The sequence below is a fragment of the Harpegnathos saltator genome, unplaced genomic scaffold, assembly GCF_003227715.2.
Source record: "Harpegnathos saltator strain DR-91 unplaced genomic scaffold, Hsal_v8.6 scaffold54, whole genome shotgun sequence".
Classification (NCBI taxonomy): Eukaryota; Metazoa; Arthropoda; class Insecta; order Hymenoptera; family Formicidae; genus Harpegnathos; species Harpegnathos saltator.
This window is the reverse complement of record NW_020230360.1, coordinates 2,000,836-2,023,888: the sequence shown is the minus strand read 5'-3', so window position 1 is coordinate 2,023,888 and position 23,053 is coordinate 2,000,836. Positions and strand designations below refer to the sequence as shown.

At 40.4% G+C, this 23,053-nt stretch overlaps 4 protein-coding genes, 1 long non-coding RNA gene and 1 pseudogene across 12 annotated transcripts; 2 read left to right on the top strand and 4 right to left on the bottom strand.

Moving 5' to 3' along the window:
• Positions 1-93: 93 nt before the first annotated feature.
• On the bottom strand, positions 94-2,861 carry LOC105183060 (ribosomal protein S6 kinase beta-1). Of its 2 annotated transcripts, none has more exons than XM_011140913.3 (4): positions 2,612-2,861; positions 2,365-2,528; positions 2,248-2,288; positions 94-2,156 (listed from the first exon to the last, which is right to left on the bottom strand). In XM_011140913.3, the coding sequence occupies exons 2-4, from the start codon at positions 2,449-2,451 to the stop codon at positions 854-856; spliced, it is 1,431 nt and encodes a 476-aa protein (XP_011139215.1). In that variant the 5' UTR covers positions 2,452-2,528; positions 2,612-2,861; the 3' UTR covers positions 94-853. The 2 variants fall into 2 exon arrangements, with proteins under 2 accessions (XP_011139215.1, XP_011139216.1); XM_011140914.3 differs by having other exon boundaries at positions 2,365-2,452.
• Positions 2,862-3,098: 237 nt separating this feature from the next.
• Positions 3,099-13,191, top strand: Dus1 (Dihydrouridine synthase 1). Of its 4 annotated transcripts, none has more exons than XR_003113621.1 (9): positions 3,099-3,301; positions 9,033-9,302; positions 10,114-10,273; positions 10,989-11,184; positions 11,368-11,616; positions 12,352-12,497; positions 12,573-12,652; positions 12,728-12,882; positions 12,994-13,183. XR_003113621.1 is itself a non-coding variant. In XM_011140921.3 (9 exons), exons 2-9 carry the CDS (start codon positions 9,036-9,038, stop codon positions 13,150-13,152), a joined length of 1,416 nt encoding a protein of 471 aa, XP_011139223.1. In that variant the 5' UTR covers positions 3,102-3,301; positions 9,033-9,035; the 3' UTR covers positions 13,153-13,191. The 4 variants fall into 4 exon arrangements, 3 of the variants coding, with proteins under 3 accessions (XP_011139223.1, XP_025159135.1, XP_025159137.1); XM_011140921.3 differs by having other exon boundaries at positions 3,102-3,301; positions 12,724-12,882; positions 12,994-13,191; XM_025303352.1 differs by lacking the exon at positions 3,099-3,301 and adding an exon at positions 6,873-7,019 and having other exon boundaries at positions 12,724-12,882; positions 12,994-13,191.
• Positions 13,192-13,220: 29 nt separating this feature from the next.
• Positions 13,221-15,682, bottom strand: Cox10 (Cytochrome c oxidase assembly factor 10). Of its 3 annotated transcripts, XM_011140918.3 has the most exons (8): positions 15,511-15,621; positions 15,440-15,450; positions 15,288-15,354; positions 14,963-15,215; positions 14,584-14,779; positions 14,330-14,505; positions 13,752-14,069; positions 13,448-13,665 (listed from the first exon to the last, which is right to left on the bottom strand). In XM_011140918.3, the coding sequence occupies exons 2-8, from the start codon at positions 15,445-15,447 to the stop codon at positions 13,448-13,450; spliced, it is 1,236 nt and encodes a 411-aa protein (XP_011139220.1). In that variant the 5' UTR covers positions 15,448-15,450; positions 15,511-15,621. The 3 variants fall into 3 exon arrangements, with proteins under 3 accessions (XP_025159138.1, XP_011139220.1, XP_019696923.1); XM_019841364.2 differs by having other exon boundaries at positions 15,288-15,450; positions 15,511-15,682; XM_025303353.1 differs by lacking the exons at positions 15,440-15,450; positions 15,511-15,621 and having other exon boundaries at positions 13,221-13,665; positions 15,288-15,365.
• A 73-nt stretch (positions 15,683-15,755) lies between these two features.
• Positions 15,756-18,675, top strand: jagn (jagunal). 2 transcript variants are annotated; one of them, XM_011140916.3, is made up of 5 exons: positions 15,756-16,019; positions 16,438-16,579; positions 16,750-16,965; positions 17,083-17,248; positions 18,548-18,675. In XM_011140916.3, the coding sequence occupies exons 1-4, from the start codon at positions 15,928-15,930 to the stop codon at positions 17,209-17,211; spliced, it is 579 nt and encodes a 192-aa protein (XP_011139218.1). In that variant the 5' UTR covers positions 15,756-15,927; the 3' UTR covers positions 17,212-17,248; positions 18,548-18,675. The 2 variants fall into 2 exon arrangements, with proteins under 2 accessions (XP_011139218.1, XP_025159140.1); XM_025303355.1 differs by lacking the exon at positions 18,548-18,675 and adding an exon at positions 17,471-17,569.
• On the bottom strand, positions 17,429-19,905 carry LOC105183066 (RNA polymerase-associated protein CTR9 homolog; annotated as a pseudogene).
• A 2,259-nt stretch (positions 19,906-22,164) lies between these two features.
• LOC112589547 (uncharacterized) lies at positions 22,165-22,523 on the bottom strand. The gene is made up of 3 exons (XR_003113622.1): positions 22,483-22,523; positions 22,371-22,406; positions 22,165-22,286 (listed from the first exon to the last, which is right to left on the bottom strand). It is a non-coding gene; the product is annotated as an uncharacterized LOC112589547 (long non-coding RNA).
• Positions 22,524-23,053: the final 530 nt, after the last annotated feature.

Here is a 23,053-nt window from a genome sequence, read left to right as displayed (position 1 = left end):
ATGGAGATTAGAAAAGTACATTCTCTCGCTCGAAATGCAGTATTTCACTTCAAATGAAACTTTCCAAGACATTAGAAACAAGAAACTGTTGTATAGAAAAAAAAAATAATCTTTCGGTCTAGGAAGGAGAAACAAGCTTAGGAAACTCAATCTCATTATGTGGCACTCTCGAAATGAAAATACTTCGCGACATTCTTTTCTTTTCAAGGATCCATTTGTTTTCGAGTCGCATTTTCTCAATCGCTTCTTTCCACAAGTTTTCGGCTCTAATATATCTGTTTGAAGGACGTGTCACTTTATATGAAAGCAGGTTGTACCGTTAAAAAGGGTCTAACGCTAGTCAACTACGCTATCATTGGCTACCCGATCGTATTATATTCGTGATATATTCACATCAGTACTGCGACATACAGCCACATGTCGGATTTGAGCTGCATCCTGCTCATAAGTGTTTCGCGTTTAGTCTGTAAGTCGGTCACCTAAAGAATGTACTTGCTCTTAATCATCCACATCTATTTACATAGCAAGAAAACGCATACTATTAATTTTCTCGCATTGCAAACGAACGTAAGCCGTCCTGAAATCGCCAAAGGCCTAGGTAAGATCGCGTTTAGCCTGATGTCGCGATATCAAGGAAACCGTCCGAACATGCTGCTTTTTCTTAACTATACATATTAAATCTGTCTAAATACATCTGTTCGTCTGTATCGGCACGAACAATGAACATGAACGGCGATCCGGCGAACAAACGTTTACAGGCGGCTATATATATATATATATATGTTTCTTCCGTCCTTGGTTTGCATCGGAGAAAAGAGAAAAGCTAATGGTTTGCGCGTGTCATGTCGCGGCACTATAAACGATTCGATAGTTGACCGAGGTCTACCATTTCGGCGTCTTCCACGCTGTTGGGCCCCACTGGCATGTGGTGCCTGTGTTGCTGGAAGTCCAACGACGGGCGCAGGTGGACGTCCAGTGCTGACCTGGGTGATGAAAAGCCGTGAAGACCAGCGGCTGCGCCGAAACCAGAGCTCAAGAGTCCCCTACGCGGACTCCGGGCGTTCACAACTTTCGGCTGCGCGTACATCTCCTCCAAGACGCTCGGTGCTACGTACGTGAAACCCTGAAATATCATGTTCGCGGATTCACTGAGAGTACTTTCCACCGGCGAGTCGACCGGCACGGTAGCCGTGAACTGTTCGTCAAACTGAGACGTGTCGTCTGCGCTCTTTAGGGACGGCTTGAACGGCGGGTCCAACTTCCGCGCGATTACGTCTTGCCAATTGATGTGTTTGAAGAAGTTATGATTCTTGATCTGCTCGGCGTCCTCAGGACCGGAACCCAATCTCTGCACGACTTGTCTCTTCAGCAACTTTCGGATAAGATCCCTGGCGTCTGGTGTCAAATATTGCGGAAGACTCAGCTTTCCTCGCAAGATCTTTTCGATGGTTTTTCGTCGGTCATCACCGGTAAACGGTGGCATTCCTGTAAGCATGTCGAACATTAATGCACCTAAACTCCACCAATCCACGGCTTTACCGTGGCCGCTCCTAGTTAAGATCTCTGGAGCCATGTACTCTATCGTTCCACAAAACGTATGCGTCACTGTGCCCTCCTGTATGTGTTCTTTGCAAAGGCCAAAGTCTGTTAGTTTAACATGACCTTCACCATCCAGCAGAATGTTTTCTGGCTTCAAATCTCTGTATATAATTCCCTGATTGTGAAGATGTTGCAGTGCCAGTATAATTTCAGACAAATAGAAACAAGCTGTATCCTCTAAGAAGATGCCTTCTCGATCGAGGTATGTGAAAAGCTCACCGCCGCATAGGTACTCCAGGATCAAATATAATTTACCACCAGTTTGAAAAGCATACATAAGGTTCACAATAAATGGATGTTTTACAGCCTCCAGAATATTTCTCTCAGCCTTGGTGTGAGCAGTATCCTTCTGATTTCTTATAATTGATGCTTTACGCAAGACTTTCATAGCAAAAATACTGCCTTTATCCTTTCCAGTGACTTTTCTCACTTGGAAGACCTTTCCATAACCACCTTCTCCCAAGATCTTGCATAATTCAAAGTCCTGTGGACCAGCTTTCTCTTGGCCAGGATTTACATTCTGCTCTGACAATTGCACTCTCTCCAAGTTTTCAGACCTGCAAATTAACAAATGCAATGCAATGCGATTGTTTTATTAATTAAAATAAAAAATTATCATAGAATCAGAGAGACAGGCAAGATGCTTACTCTAATATAGCGCTTACAGTTGCAGCATGATTATATTCCTCCTAAAAACAAATTAATACAGTACTAAGTATTACTGTTGCAAATATAATTTCGAGCTTGTTACACGGTATGTTTTACCTCTCTGTGTTCAATCACATCATCATCTGATTCATCTTGATTGGTAGCATCTCCATCATGTAACTCAATGTCGAATACCCCTGCCATTCTGGGTACACCAAATTCTCATCAGAGGATCCCAACAGATTGAGGATGTATTCAATTAGAATGCTTTGGATAATGTGCTATGTATGTGGAAGGAGGGTAAAATAAGTTCTGTGGATACATACGTATGCGTTGAAAACGAGTCTGCTTGAAGGACACTCACCTTGAATTTCACAATCTGATGTATGATAAATCTCTCGTGTTTATCGGGTTTCTTACGAAAACCGCAAAACCGCGGACTCAATCAGCAAATTGTGCTGCGATGCACAAGCCACATAATTGCAAATGCATACATGAACCACGGTGAACCACGGTGAACCACGAAGCGGTCCCCATATGAGGTCCACAACGACGACCTTCTAAGTTATGTTCGAAATTCAGACGAGATTTCGTATTTGACATTCGATCTTGGCTATCATCTTCCGCTACGATTGGTTGATACGAGGATATTCGAGAAGTTAGAAAAATGCATGTACGCTTCGTGGAATTCGATGGCGCAATTCACAAGTTCATTGTGATAATGCCGGTATTGCAGACGGTAGTGTCCTGCAATATCGACAGGTGCTTCTAAAACGTTCGGTGAATGCTGAAAATCGCGCGACCATATCCTGCGACCTGTGCTGGCGCATCTTCGCTCCTGACGAATAGTGACGTATATCCAGTATATCCACGTTTGCCGATGTTGATTTTTTTCGTTTTTCGACGTTTTATCGGACGGACAATTGCAAATGTAGAGAGATATGATCGTGGACAACGTGCAATAACAATGTGTTAGCCGAGAGCGAGGAATGCTGACGACGCATTGACACGTCCGATCTGCTGCTCAAGAACGTCGGATAACATAGAAAGTGAGGTTAGTTTTTCGTTTCTTCTTGCGATCTTCTTTTGCGCCTTAAATCTCATTTATCCCGGATATTCGACGAGTGAATATCTGCTGTGTTATTGCCTTATTGTCGCCTCATTGTTGTCACGTATGTTCAGCGAGTGCAATAACGATCGTGTCACTTTGAAATAACGATTACTCGCTTATCAGTCTACGCTCGGGCCACCGATCGGACCCGATTTTCCCGAGAGTTACCCGGTCGTCTTGTTCGCCGAACCACATACGGGTCGTCGCTCGCTCGTCTCGGTCGCAGATCTCGCGCGATGAAGAAACCATGAGTGTCGCATAAGTGTTCGCGCACGCTCGCATGAGTTCGCCGCATGCGTCTTCGCCGCCAAGTCGCGCCCCTGAAATTCAGTTTCCGCGGCAACCGCGACTTATCGATTCATCCTAGGCGTCGCCGATTTACCTTACGGACGTCCAGGCGGGCACTTCGTCTCTTCGTCCGCGAAGCGTCCCGTGAGGAAGACGCGGTGTGACGCAATGACGAAGAATGATGCGTCCGAAACTGTTCGCAGCCGTGCCGCACGACGGAACGACGAAAGAGCGAGCGGAAGAAGAGAGAGGCATCGATGGGATTCGAGTACGCTGTTAGACGAAGGGCTGATTAGTGCCACGGACACGGAAACCTAGTAACATCATTATAACGGCGAAGCAGATAATTTTCTATAAACTTTATTATTATTATCGCAGTGAGCTATATATACGTCCGGGCTAAATGTTTATATTATTATTGATGATTGTCAACTGAAAGTTTGTACGAATTAGAGGAGGAAGAGGAGAGAAATCGCGAGATGCTCTCACTAGTCAAAGAAAGTGGATAAGCGATAAAGGACCATTATTTCTTAAGATGATTGAAGAACGAAGAGACGCCAAAATGAAAAACGAAGGAAAGAAGATGAGGAAGAGGAAGGACGAGAGTTAACAAACCCGAGGAATCAAATTGGGGAGCTAGTGCTAACAATTAACAAGTATATGAAGGAATTTATAAAATACAATTTTCGACATATTCCATGTTCTTTGAATAAAATTCCAAGGTTTTCGACTAATCTTTTCCATATTCTGCAAGTACATGAGTGCACATTCGTGTTAAAAGCTTATATATGCTTATATACATGTATATATGTATATGCAATTTGGAATGAAGCTACAACACTCTTAGTAATTAATCGTATATGTACAATTAAATGGTACCTAATAATGAAAGTTCAACGGCTGTAATAACTTCCAATTTGCGACGACAATTTGCAAGAAGGACTCAAGGATCTTCAGAGGACTAGAACAAAGACAATATCTTTGCAACTTCTGTTACTTCTGTGCAACGACAGGTCGGACAGATCTAGTTATTAAGAGAATTCGAAAGGTAATGAGAATCGTTACCTTGATAAAAAAGGCAAGTCCAGAAGGAAAATTTGCGAGAACTCCAGGATCTTCTGAGGATCAGAACAAAGTCGAGGATGACGGTATTACGAGGATGACTGTGCGACGACAGATCGGTATCTAAGAGGACCTAGAAGGTAAAAAGAATCGTTAAAAAAAAGCAAGCCTGAGAGGAAGACCTGCGAGAAGAATTCAAGGATTCTCTGAGACAGAAACGAAAGTACAAGGAAAATCTATGGGTATCTATTGTAGGGATCAGAGGATGATACTATGAAAAGACCGGTCGGACGGGTCAATATTAACAAGACCTAGAAGATAACGAGAACCCTCGACAAAAAAAAGAGTAAGCCAGCCCGAGAAACGCGAGAGACGAGGAAGAGCACGGGAATGCTAAGTGAGAGCCGTGCGGCGAATCGCGCGAACATCCAGCGGTGCTGCTCCCTGCAGGAGACGACGCTGCAGGTGTCGCCGGAGCACCGGCGATTCCGGCGTATTCACGGTTTGCAGCTGCCGCTGCACCCGCAGCAGGTGATCGGCTGGGTGCTACTGCTGGTCGTATTTACCGGCACCTTCACCGTGTTGACGACGCCGTCGTCCTTGTCGCTGCTGCCAGAGTTGCGGCTCGGCCTCTCGCTCGCGTTCGCCGCGCTGTTCTCGCTACACGTGCTCGCTCACTTGACGGTGCTGCTGCTGGACCCGGCCGACCCGGAGGTGCGCGCACGGCCGGCCGGCGAGGTCGTGCCCGAGTTCGACCGCAGCAAGCACCGGCACGTCATCGAGAACGGCCGATGCCACCTGTGCAACATCACGACCCATGGCCGGCGCACCAAGCACTGCTCCATCTGCAACAAGTGTGTGCCGCGCTTCGACCACCACTGCAAGTGGCTGAACAATTGCATCGGCGGCCGTAATTACCCGGCCTTCTTGGCCTGCTTGCTGTCGACACTCGTGGCCGCGCTCGCGGTCTCCGGACTTGCCCTGTGTGAGCTGCTACTGGTTAATGCGCGTGTCGTCGAGTGGGGAGCTAGAGACAGCAGCAACGACACGATGAACAACGCCACAGCGTCGTCGTTGCCAGTGCCCGGCGCCGGCTCACTCGTCCTCGTCACCGTGATCGGCGTTCTCTCGGCCATCGCCGCGGTCCTACTCATACACCTGTGCTTTTTCCACGGCTATATCGCCTGCCTCGGCCTCACCACCTATGAGTACGTGCGCAGCAAGCGGGAGAAGAGCAACGGCGGCACGGCCGCTGTCACCGCCGCCACCGGCACTTCCAGGACCACGTCGTTCTCGGGACTTTGCGGCGCGCCTCACTGCACCACCGACGGCCAGGACGTCGACGTGACGGGCGCCAACCGAGGCCTCTATCGCTTCTGCGAGAACAGCTCCATGTTCAGGGACAGTGCCACCACGGCCACGACGGACGTGTACGTGTGCTCGACGCATGAAGAGAGCAACGACGGGACGGCGAACGGCGCTAAAAACGCCCGTTCCCGACTGTCTGCCACAAGGAGCAGCCGGAACTTCCGGCTCTGCTTCTCGTACGACTCGCGTACCACCGAGACCTCCATCGAAGTCTCCTCGCAGACCACGGCAGAACTGAGGAACCACGCGGAGTCACCGGACGCGAAGTCCTCCACGCCTTCGCCGGTGTCCTGCTGCTTCTCCATCATGAGCCCCGAGAGCGGCAGGCAGGGGAGGAACGCGGCTCGGAAGCGCCGCACCGGCGACCATCCGGAGGCTGCGAAGCGCTCCTGCGGGACGATGAGGAGGATACAGACGTTTCTGCAGGCCCGCTGGAGAAAAGGCTCGTCGAGGCAGAGATCGGTCAACTCGACGAGCGGCCGTCCTTGCAGCAACAAGGTGATCCCGGCGGCGAACAGCCCTCTGGACGTCGCGCCCACGGCCGAAGACCGGATCATCACTTCGGCCCCGTTGACGATGGAACTGACGTCACTGCCGGACCCACGTCCACCCACGAGGCTGCCCGCCTTGGATCTTCCGCCACGCGCCGTCCACAAGATCAGAATACCCCCGGGTGCCGGGGACATATCCGTCCTGGGGCCGTTGCCGCCCGTAGCGTCGATGCCCCCCAAGCGCAACCAAGCACTCCGCAGCCGAAGGAACACATTCTCCAGGAAGAGGCCGCGCTTCAAGGTCGGCTCGCACATCACGCAGACCGCTCAGCTGTCGCCGATACCGGAGTCGGAGTTCTCCAAGCCCGCCACGCCCAGGTCGCCGGCACGGTCCGGCCACTTCGCCTTCCCGCCGTTGCGCGAGTAACGTCCCTGCCGTCGTATCGACTCAGGTGTTGCTTTAGGGACGTCGAGCTCGCTCGAGATGGAGATATACGCGCTCGCGGTATACAGGACGTGTCTCGTTTATGTGCTTCAGTGCATCGGGAGAGGGCTTTCATGAGAGCCCGTCGAGATTTTCGATAAGTCTCTGCATTGGCGTTTCATTGACCCTCACGTGTGTTTCCTTCTTATCTGGGTTCATGGGTTTGATACACCTCTATTTAAGCTGACGCTTAGAGAGAATAAAGCTATACATTACAGGCTTGTTTTACTTGGTTATATCATTTTTTACCTTTTTAGCGTGATACAAACATAAGTCTGGTCCTTTTATTTGAACCAATGAATCTAGTGGCTACTGGAACTTCGTTCTTTTTTCCCTTCAACGATAAATTGTATACACAGATACATATTTGTATATATTATTGTTATATATACTTATTTTACCTCAACCCTTTCTTGGGACGTTTTTTTTTCTAATGAATATAATTTTGTGAAACTTGTTACTCGGGGGTTTCCAGGCTCGCTGAATATAAATCCGGTGTGAGAAATATGAAATTCAAAATGGCGAAGCCATATAGCGGACGAAATTTGCAAAATCAGCCGAATTCGCTTGAAATTTGTAATTTAAGGGTTTTCGAGGTTGCTAATTACAAATTCGTTATCGAAAATTTGAAATGCCACAGGTATGACGGACATATATACGGCAAGGTTCGGTTGACATCGGTCAGGTTGCCCAGTTCTCATGCGCAGACAGCTTGTTTCATTTCTATAATTATGTTCGCCGTATGAGATCCGTCATTTTGAATTTTGTATTTTTCACACCGGATTCGTATTCAGCGACTTCAAAAATCTCCCGAGTAACAAGTTTCAAGCGAATTCGACTGATTTTGAACATTCCGTCCGCCATTTTGAATTTTGTATCTTTCACACCGGATTTATATTCAGCGACCTCAAAAATCCTCAGATGATGATTTTGAGGTATACGTTATTACTTAAGATTTCATGTAAACGAATTTATTCTCTAAAAACGACAGTTTTGTTCAGTATATGTTTATTAATAACAAATTACTTGTTTGAAATGACCCTAAAAGTTGATGTATTAATTAGAGGAACATCTTAGTAATCCAATAATACCAAATTTGCTAAAGAAATATGTGAAAAATATTAATTATTAGGAAAACAAGCTTGAGGTTGATAAGTAGCACTCTGGGAGGACCACTACGCAGCAAAGGGTTAAAGACAAGTATAGTCTGTAAGAATAGATCTGACGTTGAAGGGAAGAAGGAATGAAATTTCAGTGCAACATCAGTTCAGCTCAGAAAAGAACGAGCCTTACATGATGTTCATTCGCTGCGAAGTCTGCACATTGTCCGTACTCAAAATGAAGCAAACATATATTCAACACCTGGTAAAAGAAAGAAGAAAGATACTAGCAGATAGTTTAAAAAATGCAGCTACAAAGAGCAGGCCTGTCATGTGCTTGCTGGGCGATTTTAGCCTGTGAATAATAAAACAGTCCGTGCAGAGACGTGATTGCAAGGTGGGCGGTTAAACGGAAATTGATACAAATGTATTCAAGACGAATGCTTCGATAATTTCGCGCTACGATGTTGAGGCCACGACGTGTCCTGTATACCGGTGACTCTAACTGCACGGCTCTACCCTCGTCGCGCGATCGAAAAAGCGGCAGATATTTCTCCATCGAAAGTACCGACTGATGTGCGCCTACAGCAGCGAAGCTGGTTACGTAACGGCGGTGGTTACGTTACAAAGAGGTTTTATAGAACATCTAGAGAACACGAAAACTGCCCGCTTTAACGATTAGCAAGACGGTACCAAGCCGTACGACGTGGCCACACAGTGCAGCCGCGTTCACTTGAGTGGCAGTGCCTAGGAGTGACATTATTGCGCTGCGGCACGCGACACATTCCTCCGATGAAGACTTCTTTACACACATGAATAAATTAGCAGTGCCTCATAGCCGCGATTGCGAGTAACGACGTACAATCTTTTTGTCCGCACAGATCATGTCGGAGACTATGTCCGAGTCGGCCCGCGTGCAGGACGTTACCACGAAGGAGGTGAGCAACGTCTGGGAGGACCTGGGCTCGCCGCGCTGCATAGTCGCACCGATGGTGGACGCGAGCGAACTGCCGTGGAGACTGCTCAGCAGGCGACACGGCGCCGAGCTCTGTTACACACCGATGTTGCATTCCTCCGTGTTCTGTCGGGACCCCAAGTACAGGCGTGAGGCTCTCACTAGCACCAGCGAGGATCGTCCGTTGATCGTGCAGGTACTTTGCTTCGCCTTGTCGGAGGCTTTCCGCTGCGAAACCCTGAGATCACGAAAAGATCACTCGGTGCATGCTGCTTTCTTCCTTATACCAGCAACTGCTTCAACTCGAGTAAATGATCGTAAGACTCTTGACTCGGGTGAAAAATGTGGGGAGAAGACGATAAGAGTCAGTCGCAAGTCCAGTTTGCATATGTTTATAATATACTGTACTCGTTCTGTTAGATAACATTTCGCAGAATTACATACACAGGTGCAAGAAGCGTGGAACAATGCATCGCAGAATAATATTCACCACCTGTGCGGTCGTTTGTATATGAGAATTCAGGTCTGTGTTCACGTCCGAGAAGAGTACACGAGATATTTAATATAGTCTCTAAATAATGTTCGCATACATCGTATTTTGAAACTTGTGCATTTATGGATTTGTATATATGATCGTTTATTATGACACATTTATTATACAGGATGTATTGAACAGATCTTTTGAAACTCTACAATTTTTATTTGAAATATTTTTTCTATGCTTAGTTTTTGTGATATTTCACCGTCCCGGTACTTTTTATACATCCTGTATGTGACAGCTATATCACCTATAGGTATAACACTGAGTAAATTGAAAAACGTTTTCATAATGTTGCAATTTCTTTTTTCATCAGTATTATATGCAAATTAAATCTGCAGCGATAATTCTTATCACCCTCTTTCTTCTAATTTTTACCATATTAATTGTAAGAGCAGAATCCACAGTGCTCTTAACTGTTGGAGAAGATCAAATTTGCCGTACTCGACAGTGACGTATTGCTTTCCAGTTCTGCGGTAGTGATCCGGAAGTGTTATTGGAAGCTGCACGCTTGGCCGAGCCATATTGCGATGCGGTGGACATCAATATCGGTTGTCCACAGGCGATCGCGAAGCGTGGACATTACGGAGCCTTCTTGCAAGACGATTGGGATTTGTTGCAGAAGATCGGTACGCTCTTATCTTTGTACCCGAAGAATTCCACACAGCACAGAAGCATGTTTAGTTATTCATCCTTGAAGAAACAATTATCTTAGCTCTGTGTCAAAATACGCAGAGATTCTTAAGGCTCCTGGACGTTCACCACGGTCATATTGGATGATGATGTCAGAGGCGAGAAATTACACATGAAAAAATCTTGTGTGCTATTTCCAAATGAAAAGATATCTGTGTGAAAGAATATTTCGGAAATCGCTAGATCATACTTGTAAAATGCGTGAACGTCATGTTTCTTTCTTTATAATCAATCATAAAACGACGATGATAACAACCATAAAACGACGATGATGAGGTTTAGTTATGCGCATGCGCAATCATTCTGTATGATCATCATATTACAGTCATTTTACGGTTGATTAACTTTCAAGGGAGAAGCAGAACAATTTATAGTGTTTTACGAGTATGTTCTAGCAACCTGAAGTATTCATTCGTATCAATTTATTTTTATTTAGAAATAGCACGCAAGAATTTTTTGAGCTTACTCGCTGCTGACGTTATCATTTAAAAGTTCCGTGGCGAAGGACTAGGAACCTTGATCGGCATTATAATTGGATCGTTTAGCAATTATCTCGCATGCCTTAACGCGTTATTCACGCAAATATCTCGTCTTGACTTCCTAATATAACAATGATATAATATAATAATATGTGATCAATTTCTCGCACAGTGTCTACCTTGAAGCGTGGACTACGCATACCTGTCACGTGCAAATTACGAGTGTTTCCAGAAGTCGGTCGTACTGTGGAGTACGCCCGTATGCTGGAAAATGCTGGTGCTAGTTTACTTACCGTTCACGGACGTACGAGGGAGCAAAAAGGTCCTTTAACCGGATTAGCGTCTTGGGAACACATTAAAGCCGTCAAGTGACTATCTGTTCCTACTTCCACTCGATGTGCTCGATGTTAAATGAGCGAAAAATTCGATTCTTTTTCTAAAACATGAATTACTGCCGCCTTCTCAGTACGATAAAAATAAGTTGCCGATATCGAGAGCTGCGAAAGTATGTAAAATTATCCAGCGATTAATTCGTCATTTTGTTGTACCAGAGCTGCTGTGAAAATACCTGTGATCGCCAACGGTAATATACAGTGCATGCAAGACCTGCAACGGTGTATCAAAGAGACCCAAGTGCAGGGTGTGATGTCGGCGGAGGGAAATCTTTACAATCCGTACATATTCGAGTCATGTTACCCCGCTTGTTGGGAACCCGCCTTAGAGTATCTGGATCTCGTGGAGCAATATCCAGCACCGGCCTCGTACATCCGCGGTCATTTATTTAAGATGTTTCATCACGTGTACGTATATATCGGCCCTTTGATCACGATAGACGCAAAATGATCGCCAGTCCGATGAGATCACGAACTTCTACATAATATCTAGGCTGCTGAATCGCTATTACAGGCTGCGTTAAGGCTAGAAAATATAAGCCACCATCTTTGAAAGGACCTCATATATACATGTTTTGTAATGTCAGTGTGCGAGTTATCGGAATTTCGAATACGGATGAGTTTGCATTAGAAAAAAAATTGTATTTCTTTAATTTGTTGAAATATTTCGCTTTGACAGATTGCAATTAATTATGTATTACAATTGCTCATAAATATACAATATAAATATTGAATTATCGTCTTTTGAGAGAAATTGTATATCAGTGAAATCTTACTACCTTTATGACGTCTCACTCAACTCAATGTAAATGCAATGTAATATACATATATGAGTAATAGTTGAGTAATATTGAATGATGTGTAATAACATTAACGTAATGTTACTGTCAATTGATACTCACTAGACATACATTTTTATATTAATTATCTGTAAGGGCGAAATATTATAATACATGTCGTATCAAGTGGTTCTTTCAAAGATAGTTGCCTTCCCTCTATTTCCTATTTTGTGGGACTTCACTCGCCAAGTCTGTGTTAGAGCAGCAAAGATATTGTATTGAAGTCTGTGGATGAGAATAGTGTTAAAGTTACGATACTTTAACTCCTACTCGTGCGCTCGGCATGCTTTTAACTAGAGAGTAGACTTTGTTTAGCAGAAAATCAAGAGGAGAGAGAGAATTTGGCCACGAACTCCACTATGGAAGCTTTCCGGGCTGTCACATGCGCTTTGAGGGATCGTTACTTACCGTATCATGAGGGTCGCTTGATGTGGCGAAAGGAGCAAATCGGTAATGAAATTCGACATTTGAAGAAATACTATTCGCATTTATATTCACTTCGCATTTAATAATGTAAAATTGCAGATTATAATTTAAAGTTACCACCATGGTTGTGCCAACCTTATGTACGTGAGCCGCCGAATGAGCATATGCACAACGTAGAGGTAAACATAAACTAAACTCTCTACTAGAGAGGTAAGAAAAATGTTCTGTTGAAGATAGACATTTTTTTCAGGAAGGTTCACCTCGGAAAAGGAAATATGAAGACGAAGATGGAAACGAAATCTCGCGAAAACGCTCGAAGAAACTTAAGCGAATAGCGCGACGGCCAAACAAAGCAACCTCAGCTCCTAAGAGAAGTTCGGACCGATGTCACGACTGTCCAAATCCTCTGGTCCGAGTTATATCTTCATAGTTCTAATCTTTTATTAATTTTTAACAGTCGATATTTTTTGAAACAGTGTAGCCTTTTGGAGTAGTTATAATACATAGTTTCAAATTGCAGGGTTTCAAATGTGAATATAAGCTATGTCGGCAATGCTGTAGGACCAAATGCTACGTAGAAAATTTAGATTGCACTGGCCACAGAAATCTAACTAAAACCAGGAGACAGATAGCGAAAGAGTACGAGGCAAAGCGCAAGGACATTCAAAACGTGATATGACACTATGTTAAAATATTTTAAATAAAACTGTACATAATATCTTAGAACTCTCGTTTTCTCCACTTCGTATTTTTTTATGTCAAATGACGGCACATTTGACATTTATTTATTAACTATATAAATACCCGATCCAATGCATAATTAGATCCACGGCGAGATATTCCGAGTTTTACAAAACCTTCTAGTTTGGTAACGTAAAAATCTCAGCTTTTCTAGCAAGTCTAGACATTTTTACATTTTTTCTCACCAATTTTTACATCAATTTATACTATCACAAATTCAACAGCAAACATGGTTACACGGACGAAGTTGCCGGAGCGATAGTAGTCAAAACTGTCCCTAAATTCGTTTCTTGCTCGTTATGAGATACGAGCTTATCTTCTTGTTTTTTCGTGTTACTCCAATACTTCTTACTTGTAAGCATCAACATCATCAACAGAGGTAGATGGAGTAATGAAAATCGGAATAATTTTCTAGAATTCGCGCTGTCCGAATGTTCACTGAATTTCCAGGCTAAAATGGCCGACGAGTATTATTTGTATATTGAAAAAACATTAGGTAAATAAACGTAGAATTAAGTTGAGGATCACTTATTTTACCTAGATAAAGGAAAGATACGTTGAGTGGTGTCGTAGCCAATGCAAACCACCAATTTGTCACATCCAGTACAGGTGCTAAATAACATAGACCAGTCAGAGCCACTGTGTACCTCATAGTTGTTTTACGACATAAATCTGGATTTGTAACAGCCATCATTCGATAGCCAGCACGTGAATAATCTGGCCTCAAGTTCCATGATAAAGCATTAAAGTGTGGAAACTGCCATGCATATAAGATACCAGATATGATCAAAGCACCCGGCATCATGATACTACCAGTACAACCTGCCCAGCCCATAAGAGGAGGTATAGCTCCTACTACAATAAAAAAAATAAAACAATTTACATGTGGTTGCCATTAATATATATGTTACCAATATTACATATGTGTAACAGTGATAACTTTTTTTTCCTCATACACATATAAAGATGTGCACCCATATAAAAAAATTCTATATTCATATATTGAATCAAGTTTGTTTTATACAATTAAATAAAAAGAAACAATGTAGTTTATAGAGTTTTTTCAAATAAATATGTTATCAATAAATTATAGCAAACATAGAAAGTATACTCACCAACAGAGCCAACCCAAGTGTTGACAATACTGACACGTTTCATTGGGGTGTAGATGAGTGTGTATAAAACTAGATTAGTAGCACCCAATGCTGCTGTTACACTATTCACTTCATAATAGAGCATAGATAATCCAATGATACTAGAAACAGCTGCAAATGCTACTGCTTGAGCAGATCTGTTACAGCGTGTTCAATTATTATTACTTACTAGAAATCTAATCTCTAGAATAAGAAAACTTCTAGAAAGAGCTTACGTCAGGTGACCACGCACTAATACACGATTTTTGGTTCGTGACATTTGTGCATCAAAAGGAACTTCAAAAAATTGATTGATCGCATTTGCTGCAGCTGACACTAAGCCTGTGCCAAGAGAACACATGGCAAATGTATAAATATCAAATGGTGCGGGAGCTAGTGCATATCCAGCCATAGTTGTGGCCACAACTAGAGCTACAACAAAGAAAATTATAGTTTGATAAAGTGAAATTAATTTCTTGGATAATTTCAATAAAGCTGACACAATCAATATAATTATACTTTTAAAATGTTTATATTAATTAAAGAATTAAAAGAAAAGCCTTTCTTCCGTTCAACTAAATTGCTACACAAATATATGTGTAACATACTACTTACATGTCAGTCTAATCTTTGACAATTTCAGATAATGTTTGTGAAGCTTAGTGTAATCGACTATTATAGGTGACCATTCTGACATTTGTATTTGAGATAGATTTTTCTTGATTTCATGTACAACTGTTTTTCCAACAGGAAAGGGAATTGTAGGGGTTACTCTGGCAACCTGTAATTTTGGAGCATCTTCTATTGACTGTACTGGTTCTTCCATATATGCAGTTTTTGTTGATTTGAGTCTTCGAGAGCCAGGGCACTAAAATTAGTTTCCTTAGTGAATACAAACAAAATACAGAGAATTCTGTAAATTCGTCTCAATATTACATACCATGGCGACAGAATATTTTGACATAGAGCTGCATGGTATGTACCGGCAGATTTTCCATGAATGAACACTAAATAACATGATAGTCCTAATCAGCTATTTCTTAATTCCATTGAGACTTAAAATAAAGAGTAAGTACGGAAAGATAAGCCAACCTAGTCATAACCTGAAACATTCAAGCATCATTACTTCATTATTATATAATCTGTGACAATAATCAGAGTACCTTCGATAAGATCAATGAAGACAGGTAAAATGATCAATGGAGCGCTGTATAACCTATTTACGGTACGCGCATACCGCTCGTCTCGCATTTGAAATTAAATACTTTGAAATATTTTAAGAAAACTTGTTTTGTATCGGGTGACTAAATTTTGAATATTCCTCTTTCGCGTTTACACGAACATAGCGGTGTTGAAAACGAAGCTTCACAGAACTGACACATCCAGCGCACTCGGTAGTGTTCGGTATTCCGAGCAGTCCCGAGCCACGAGGCCAACAATCCCACCGGGCTGTGGAAAGTTTAAAAATAGTTAAATATTCGGTGTTGAACCGCCGCGTGAATTGCCACGGGCTTCAGTTCTTGAATTGAGAGAGTTTTATATTTCATACTTGTACATAGGCTTCCATACAAGTCGTTCCAATGGCTTCAAAAGTGACAATCTCTCAAGCCCTCGGAACGGACGGTAGTGACTACAATCACAGACAGAAAATCGCGACACATTACCAAGTCAGGTAAGGAGCTTCTAACAGAAACGTTGAATCATTTTTCAAAAGCCGACTGTAGGAGATACAGCGAATTTCATTGATTAACGGCACAATAGTATTAACTTACATTTAGCTGATTTTGGTTATTCCATCACATATTGTTTATATTAAATATATGTGACATATGTATATATATGCATAAGGGCTAGAAAAAATGCACTTTTGAATAAAAATTTGAGTAAAAATTCTATTACAATTTATTATGTGCTTTAAGTACATGTTATATATTGAATAAATTAGAGATATATATAGCTAAATGTATTATTTTTTAATTACTTATATATAAGAAAAGAAGATAGTTATCTATAATTCATATAGATATATTCATATATTAAACTTGCTATTATTTTTATCTCTATTATTAAAATATTGTATTTTATTTCAGTGTGACTAATAAATCAAGACTGAAGTGCTGTATATTTTTTCATTATCTATTATTTTTTGTTATGCTCGCCAAACTATCTGCAGATATATTAGATCATCTGGATATATTTATCTTAGAAATAGAGGAGTTACAAATACCACAGGTATGTAGTAAAAGATATCTTAATTATGACTTATTTCAATATTAATTTTAATGTATTATTTCAATATTATTTTACTTTGAATATATGATAAAATATTCTCTATATTTTCATGAAACAACATATTAAATATCAATGTTACCTAATAAATTATATCTTTTTTTTTATTTCAGCCATTGTGGTGGGAATACATATGGTGCACTAGCTTATTATTATCTTTTCTTGCTCTCTCAGCGATAAAAAGAAATAGAATCAAGACATTGCAGAAATATATGATAGGAATTGTTTTACTAGGATATGGTCCATTGTCTTATGCTGTTGTGTATTACTTTAAGGATGTTTGGACATATTTAACTGTTGGAAAATCAGAGGATATTCATTTGTGGCAGGTATGAATTTTATCATTAAATTATTTTGCATTTTAGTCTTTTTAAAAAAAAATTACTTGGTTCTTATATTTTATTTTTAAATATATTGGATATATATCTAATTATTTTATTTTTCAGGGTTTACCATATGGTGTACTATGGTATGCTTTCATTCTCTTAGCATCACAGGTTCATTGTTTCTCTTTATATTTTTCATGGAATTTGCTAGTTGCCTGGAAAACACGGGGAGCTAAAAAGTTGGATTAAATTTAACAGATTTCCTCTTGACAAATTATGTTTATGGGTATGTTCATTCAATACTAACATCATTCATTAAGCATTCAGTGAGCTTTTGGATTTGACTGGCTTGTACTTTTAATCTTAATCAAGTTTGAAAATGTCAGCTAAATTCAGGAGCTCATTGAGTGATGTTGTATTGAATACACACTATATTAACATACATATGGATGTGTATTTGAAAATGTTAGCCACACTTGTTCATTTATGATAAATTTCTTTTATGAAGACTTGATGAAGATATACATATAACAGTCGCACAAGAAACAGCATCTAAAATGTATAAAATATATGAAATATGTATATAAATGAGAATATGTTATCGATGTATTTATGTATATAAGAAAATATAGACAAGTTAATTAGATTTATGTTTTAAGCAATGGAGTTTACAAATTTTTGTAGTAAAAATATATCCAACTGTACTGTACTGTATTTTTGTGGGAAAGCAAAATGATTTAAGTTCTTTTTGTAATGTTTTATTCCCACAATAGAAGAACACAAATTGTTATTTTAGTATATATTCTGTACTATGATGGAATCCAATGGGGAAATTACTTTCTAAAAATGAGATCAGAAAATAATTTTTTTATTAGGAAAATTTGAAGATATATGAAAAAAATAGTTTATACAGAAATATATCATATAGAGATATTCAATATAGAAGAGGATAATATATAGTAAAAACAATTATTATTTTATAGATAAAGTTGTTGAATTATCATTTCAAAATCAATTTTATTTTCTACTGAAATATATATTTTATGTTACAAAATAGTAATTTTTAAATAATAATTATGAAATTATAAAATTTTTTTAAGGATTACATCTAGGTTTGCATTTCGATAAAATGATAAAAGTTTATAAAATTTTTAGAACTAAATGTAAATTTCTTCACTGAAGAAGAAAAGTATTAACAAAAATATGACTATGAATAGAGAACATAGTTTTACTGGAGTTATTGATCGGTAAACACTATCCAGCCTAAATGGTGTATTTGAAATCAAAGAACTTAACAGAGTATTAAAATAAATTAAAAATAGTAATTGTTAATAATTTTTGGTTTTAAATATACTATTTTTTTACCAAATAACTATTTCATATGAACAAGTTTGGCATTTTTATTGAAACAAAATGTTTATTTCTTCTAATTACTAAAAAATTAAGATGGTTACAAAAAAAATTAATAATCTTGATCGTTAAAAACTACGAATTATTTTTTATATATTTTTAAATTTAATAATTATATCGATCATTTTATATGAATCACCCTATATATCGAATGTTTTTGAATTCCTATTGGCAGAGAAAAACCTGAGAGCAGCGTTTTGGCCGACACATGATCCTGATGTCTCTTGTACTTTCTACTCCAATGCAACTGTTGCAACCAAAAATTGCCTAAAACAATCAGAGCGTAGACATAGATAGACCGTGTTCGTTGATAGATTCTTGAAAATCTTTTTAAATTTTATTTGACCAGGACCCTGCTTCATTTTGGCCAAATGCAAATTATTCAGCGATAACAACGCATCAGAGTGCTCATTATTAATTTTCAAGGCGTCCTTAAACCAATCGGACGTCTCGTAAATTTATCCTTTATATCTAACCGTATAGCCAAGTCGCAAATAACAGTCTATATAATCCGGATGCTCCTCCAGAATGTCTTTATATAATTTTTCTGCTCGGTCGAATATATACAATGTCTCGTTCAGTCTTGCTAAATTGTGTGTGGTTGTAACTGATATCGAGTTATAGTGCACTAAGTCGTGTGAAGCTTTCGCCTTTGAATGTGCCAGAGACTTCTCCCAGTTTTTTTTTGGTTTCTTCCAGATTACCGAGCCTGAAGGATGAAACAAACATTTATGTGCAACTTTATCTTCCTTAGCAAGATGTATTCAAGATAGAAATATACATACTTATAATGCAAAGTCCCTATGTTATTCAGTACGTTACTCAGGATTTCCGGCGGGATATCTGCCTGAACCCTTTCCTTTAGAATTCTTGTCGCAATGCTGTTCAGGACTGCATTCAGATCGCTCTGCTTCAATATCTGAACCAACTCTATCTAGGCTTCGACGTCGTTGGGAAATTGCACCGTTACCTTCCGTAAATAGGCCTTTGCGATGTCGCGTTTCGATTGACAACTCGAGTTGGCGTAGAGTGAGCCAAGGATCTTCATAGATTCATAATTTCTTGGTTGTGCCTTCAATACTTTTTTGAAGCATTGTGTTGCCTAATTATCAAAACAGATTATTATTTTGTGTTCTTAAAAAAATGAGCTTTAATTTAGATAACAACTAGTATTGTGTATTTACATTCTCGGCATCACCAAATGATTCAACACTTTGTGTTGATTTGTCGGATCGATTGTTTATGTCCTCGATAGCATTCTTATACTGTCAAGCCATTGTTGATTAAACTCCAAAACTGAAAGACCAACTAGTGCTTCAATGCATTGTTCATCCAAATGCTCTTCCAAATGCTCTTTCAAATGCTTATCGCACTTTTTCTTGATTGTCCAATTTCATAAAACAGTGGCTCATCCCTAACCTAGCAGCAGCTAAGTAATTTGGATCAGTTATGAGGGCTCTCCTGTAAAATGCAACGTACCTCTATAATCCTTGTCAAAAGCAACGTGAGTTTTTCCAAGCAAAACAGGTACATTGGGCGATTGATTCAATACAAGATTAAACTGTGCATCTGCCTGCTTAGTTTTGTTCCCCTCATGTAAGCAGAAGCTTGTGTGAGTAAATGTTTCTATAATAGAAAAAATGATGAGTATAAATTTAGAAAACCTTATAGAGATGTCAATGTATAGAAGTATATATCAGGTGTAGTAAAAAAAAATCCATTATTTTTGCATGAAATTGAAGGCTTTAATTACCATAGTTAGAATGATCCGATTTAGGTCAAATATGCGCCGTTTTGTTCGATAACTTGTTGCCATTTTGAAGGTAATTTCATTATGCCTCTCTCATAGAAGCCCTTGTCCCTATTGGCAAAAAATTGAGACAGTCGATTTTCACAAGCCTCTCTTGAAGCGAATTTTTCACCAGCAAAATTGTTCGCCATGGACAGGAACAGATGGTAATCACTTGGTGCCAGGTCCGGACTATAAGGTGGATGCATAAGAACCTCCCAACCAAGCTCCTGGAGCTTCTGGCGAGTCACTATCGATGTGTGTGGCCTGACGTTGTCCTGATGGAACACAATTCCTCTCCTATTGGCCAAAGCTGGCCGCTTCTGGGCGATTGCTTCCTTCAGACGGTCCAATTGTTGACAGTACAGTTCCGAGTTAAGAGTTTTGCCGTAGGGGAGCAGCTCATAGTAGATAATTCCCTGCCAATCCCACCAAACACACAGCAAAACCTTCCTGGCCGTCAATCCTGGCTTGGCCACCGTTTCCGCCGGCTCACCGCGATTCGACCACGACCGTTTTCGCTTGACGTTGTCGTAAGTGATCCACTTTTCATCACCAGTGACCAACCGCTTCAGAAATGGGTCGATTTTGTTGCGATTCAGCAGCGATTCGCAGATGGAAATTCGGTCCATGAGGTTTTTTTTCGTTAACTCGTATGGCACCCATACATCGAGCTTCTTTTTGTATCCAGCCTTATTCAAATGGTTCCAAACGGTTTTTTGTGCAATCTTTAGCTCTTGGGCAATCGAAACAGTGCTTACATGACGGTCGGACTCGACAATGTCTATGATTTTATCGATATTTTCGACAATTGGCCTTCCAGTGCGTGGTGCATCTTTGACATCGAAATTACCGGAACGGAATCGACGAAACCAAAATTGCGTGTGATTGGCTGTTACAGTATTAGGACCATAAACACTATTCACATTTTCAGCCGCCTGGCTTGCGTTTTCGCCTTTATCGAAGAAAAACTGTAAAATATAGCGTATTTTCTCTTTGCTAGTGTCCATCTTTGACGCGCGCTCAAACAAAACTGAGTCAACTAATCACAAAACTGTCAAAAAAGTTTTTTTAGTACGAAATCTCATCTTTCTAACGCCATCTAGTGGAACCCGATCGGACTTATACAACGCGAGATACAGATAACTAAAGCCATCTATTGGAAAAATAATGGATTTCTTTTTACTACACCTGATATATGTAGTATAACACATACCTGGTCATACATGATGATTTTGTCAGCTGTTGTACAATAATAAAGTTTCTGTGAAAAGATTTCTTTTCTTGTCCTTATTCTTTTCTCTGTTAGCTTCTTGAACATAATAAGTTACTGTAAGATATAGATGAGGGAGGACAGCACCATCTCGTTCCGGGGGAGCCACTGGAGAAAGTCCGGACTCAATAGCCCAGGCGCGGCAGATGGAGAGGAAATAAAAAGAGACGAACGGACGGAGAGAGAGAGCTTTTTGGCGACTTAACTTGGAGATAGATAGTCGAAAAATAGAGTCGAGTCGAAAGACAAAGTCGGAGATAGTCGAGATTTGTAAAGCGTTATATTTGTATAAACAGCGGTGTCGGATATATTTATATTTGTGTTCTTTTTACAATATATATCTATATTCTTGTTCTATTAAAAGAGAGCTTTCTATTAATCGCTCGGAACCCATACATCCTGAACATCACTTTTTCTAACTAAGGAGGAGGGTCTCGAAGAAGAGAGCCAGATAAGATATCAGAAGTGGAATATATAGAGATTCGAGAGAGAAAGAATAGAGATAGACATTTGCTCTTTTTTTACGGTTTACATTACCAACATATCAAGAGCTCACATTTGGTCTTTTTCATAGTCCTGGTAGTCAATATTTGCATCAGTTCAGTTCAGTTCAGTTCAATATATGGCTCCGGACTGCATTCAACTTTGTCCATACGCCATTTTCCAGTAGTATGAAGGTAAAAGATAAACAGGGACAACGCGTACGCAGTCCCCACGATCAAAAAATATGCGTAGTTATAGGAACCATATCAAACCACTACGGAGGCGAACAAAAGACTAATATTTGCATCAGAATGAGAAGATTCAAATATCTTAATAGTCTTCAATCTTTTGCTGCTTGTAATCTTCAAGCTGGAATATAAACAAAAAACGCTAAATAAATGCGCGCTATTGGATATATATCCATTTTCAATTAAAATTATCTATTTTACATACTTGCATTTTACAGACTGCACACACTGCACTGAAAATCTATAATATATGTAAAACAAATTATGTATTTTCAATACTGGCAGTGAATTTCGGAACGCCTATATTTGACATTTACCTCATTTTTGACGTTCAGGCTATAGCTATCTGCAGTATGAACTAGGAAGTGGTAGGAAGTGGCAACACATTCACGACATAAGTATGTTTTCACAGCACCTCTACAGCGTGTTGCAACTCATTTTGGAACAGTGCTAGCTAGCGCTGGCAGTGCATTTTGAGACACGCCCTCTATTTAATTGTATGTGTTGGAAACTACTAAAATTACGATTACGGTTAACGTTTTTTTACGTGCAAAAGCCTTCAAGTTGATCTTTAGATGCTTCCTAACCAATAAAACGACTCGTACGGCATTTTGAAATAGATTCAGACGATATTAAATATAAATTCGACTATGAATACCATTCGATAGTATCGCTATGAATTTCCGTAATTGCCGCTGAATGTTGCGTCTTCTTCTCCGTCCTTTTCTCTCTCTCTCTCGCTGTTGTTCGCGAGTTCTCTCCAGTGTTGCCAACTTGGCTTATTTTCCGTCATTTCTAGCTTTTTTAAATAACGCTTAGCGTGCAAAAATTGCGGTTTAGCTGTTAACGTATTTTCTGGACATTTTAAAAATTGAAACGGCGGATTTT

Bases quoted from the DNA above. Each gene is read 5' to 3' on its own strand.
- Dus1 (XM_025303350.1), top strand. From the start codon at position 5,099: ATGCTAAGTGAGAGCCGTGCGGCGAATCGCGCGAACATCCAGCGGTGC.
- jagn (XM_011140916.3), top strand. From the start codon at position 15,928: ATGGCTTCAAAAGTGACAATCTCTCAAGCCCTCGGAACGGACGGTAGT. The intron at 16,580-16,749 runs GTATGTAGTAAA...TTTTTATTTCAG, and splicing joins AGGAGTTACAAATACCACAG to CCATTGTGGTGGGAATACAT. The intron at 16,966-17,082 runs GTATGAATTTTA...TTTATTTTTCAG, and splicing joins AGGATATTCATTTGTGGCAG to GGTTTACCATATGGTGTACT.
- Cox10 (XM_019841364.2), bottom strand. From the start codon at position 15,365: ATGTTATTTAGTGTTCATTCATGGAAAATCTGCCGGTACATACCATGC. The intron at 15,216-15,287 runs GTATGTAATATT...AACTAATTTTAG, and splicing joins CAAAATATTCTGTCGCCATG to TGCCCTGGCTCTCGAAGACT. The intron at 13,666-13,751 runs GTAAAATAAGTG...CGGCCATTTTAG, and splicing joins CGTATCTTTCCTTTATCTAG to CCTGGAAATTCAGTGAACAT.
- LOC105183060 (XM_011140913.3), bottom strand. From the start codon at position 2,451: ATGGCAGGGGTATTCGACATTGAGTTACATGATGGAGATGCTACCAAT. The intron at 2,289-2,364 runs GTAAAACATACC...ATTTGTTTTTAG, and splicing joins ATGTGATTGAACACAGAGAG to GAGGAATATAATCATGCTGC. The intron at 2,157-2,247 runs GTAAGCATCTTG...GTTAATTTGCAG, and splicing joins ACTGTAAGCGCTATATTAGA to GTCTGAAAACTTGGAGAGAG.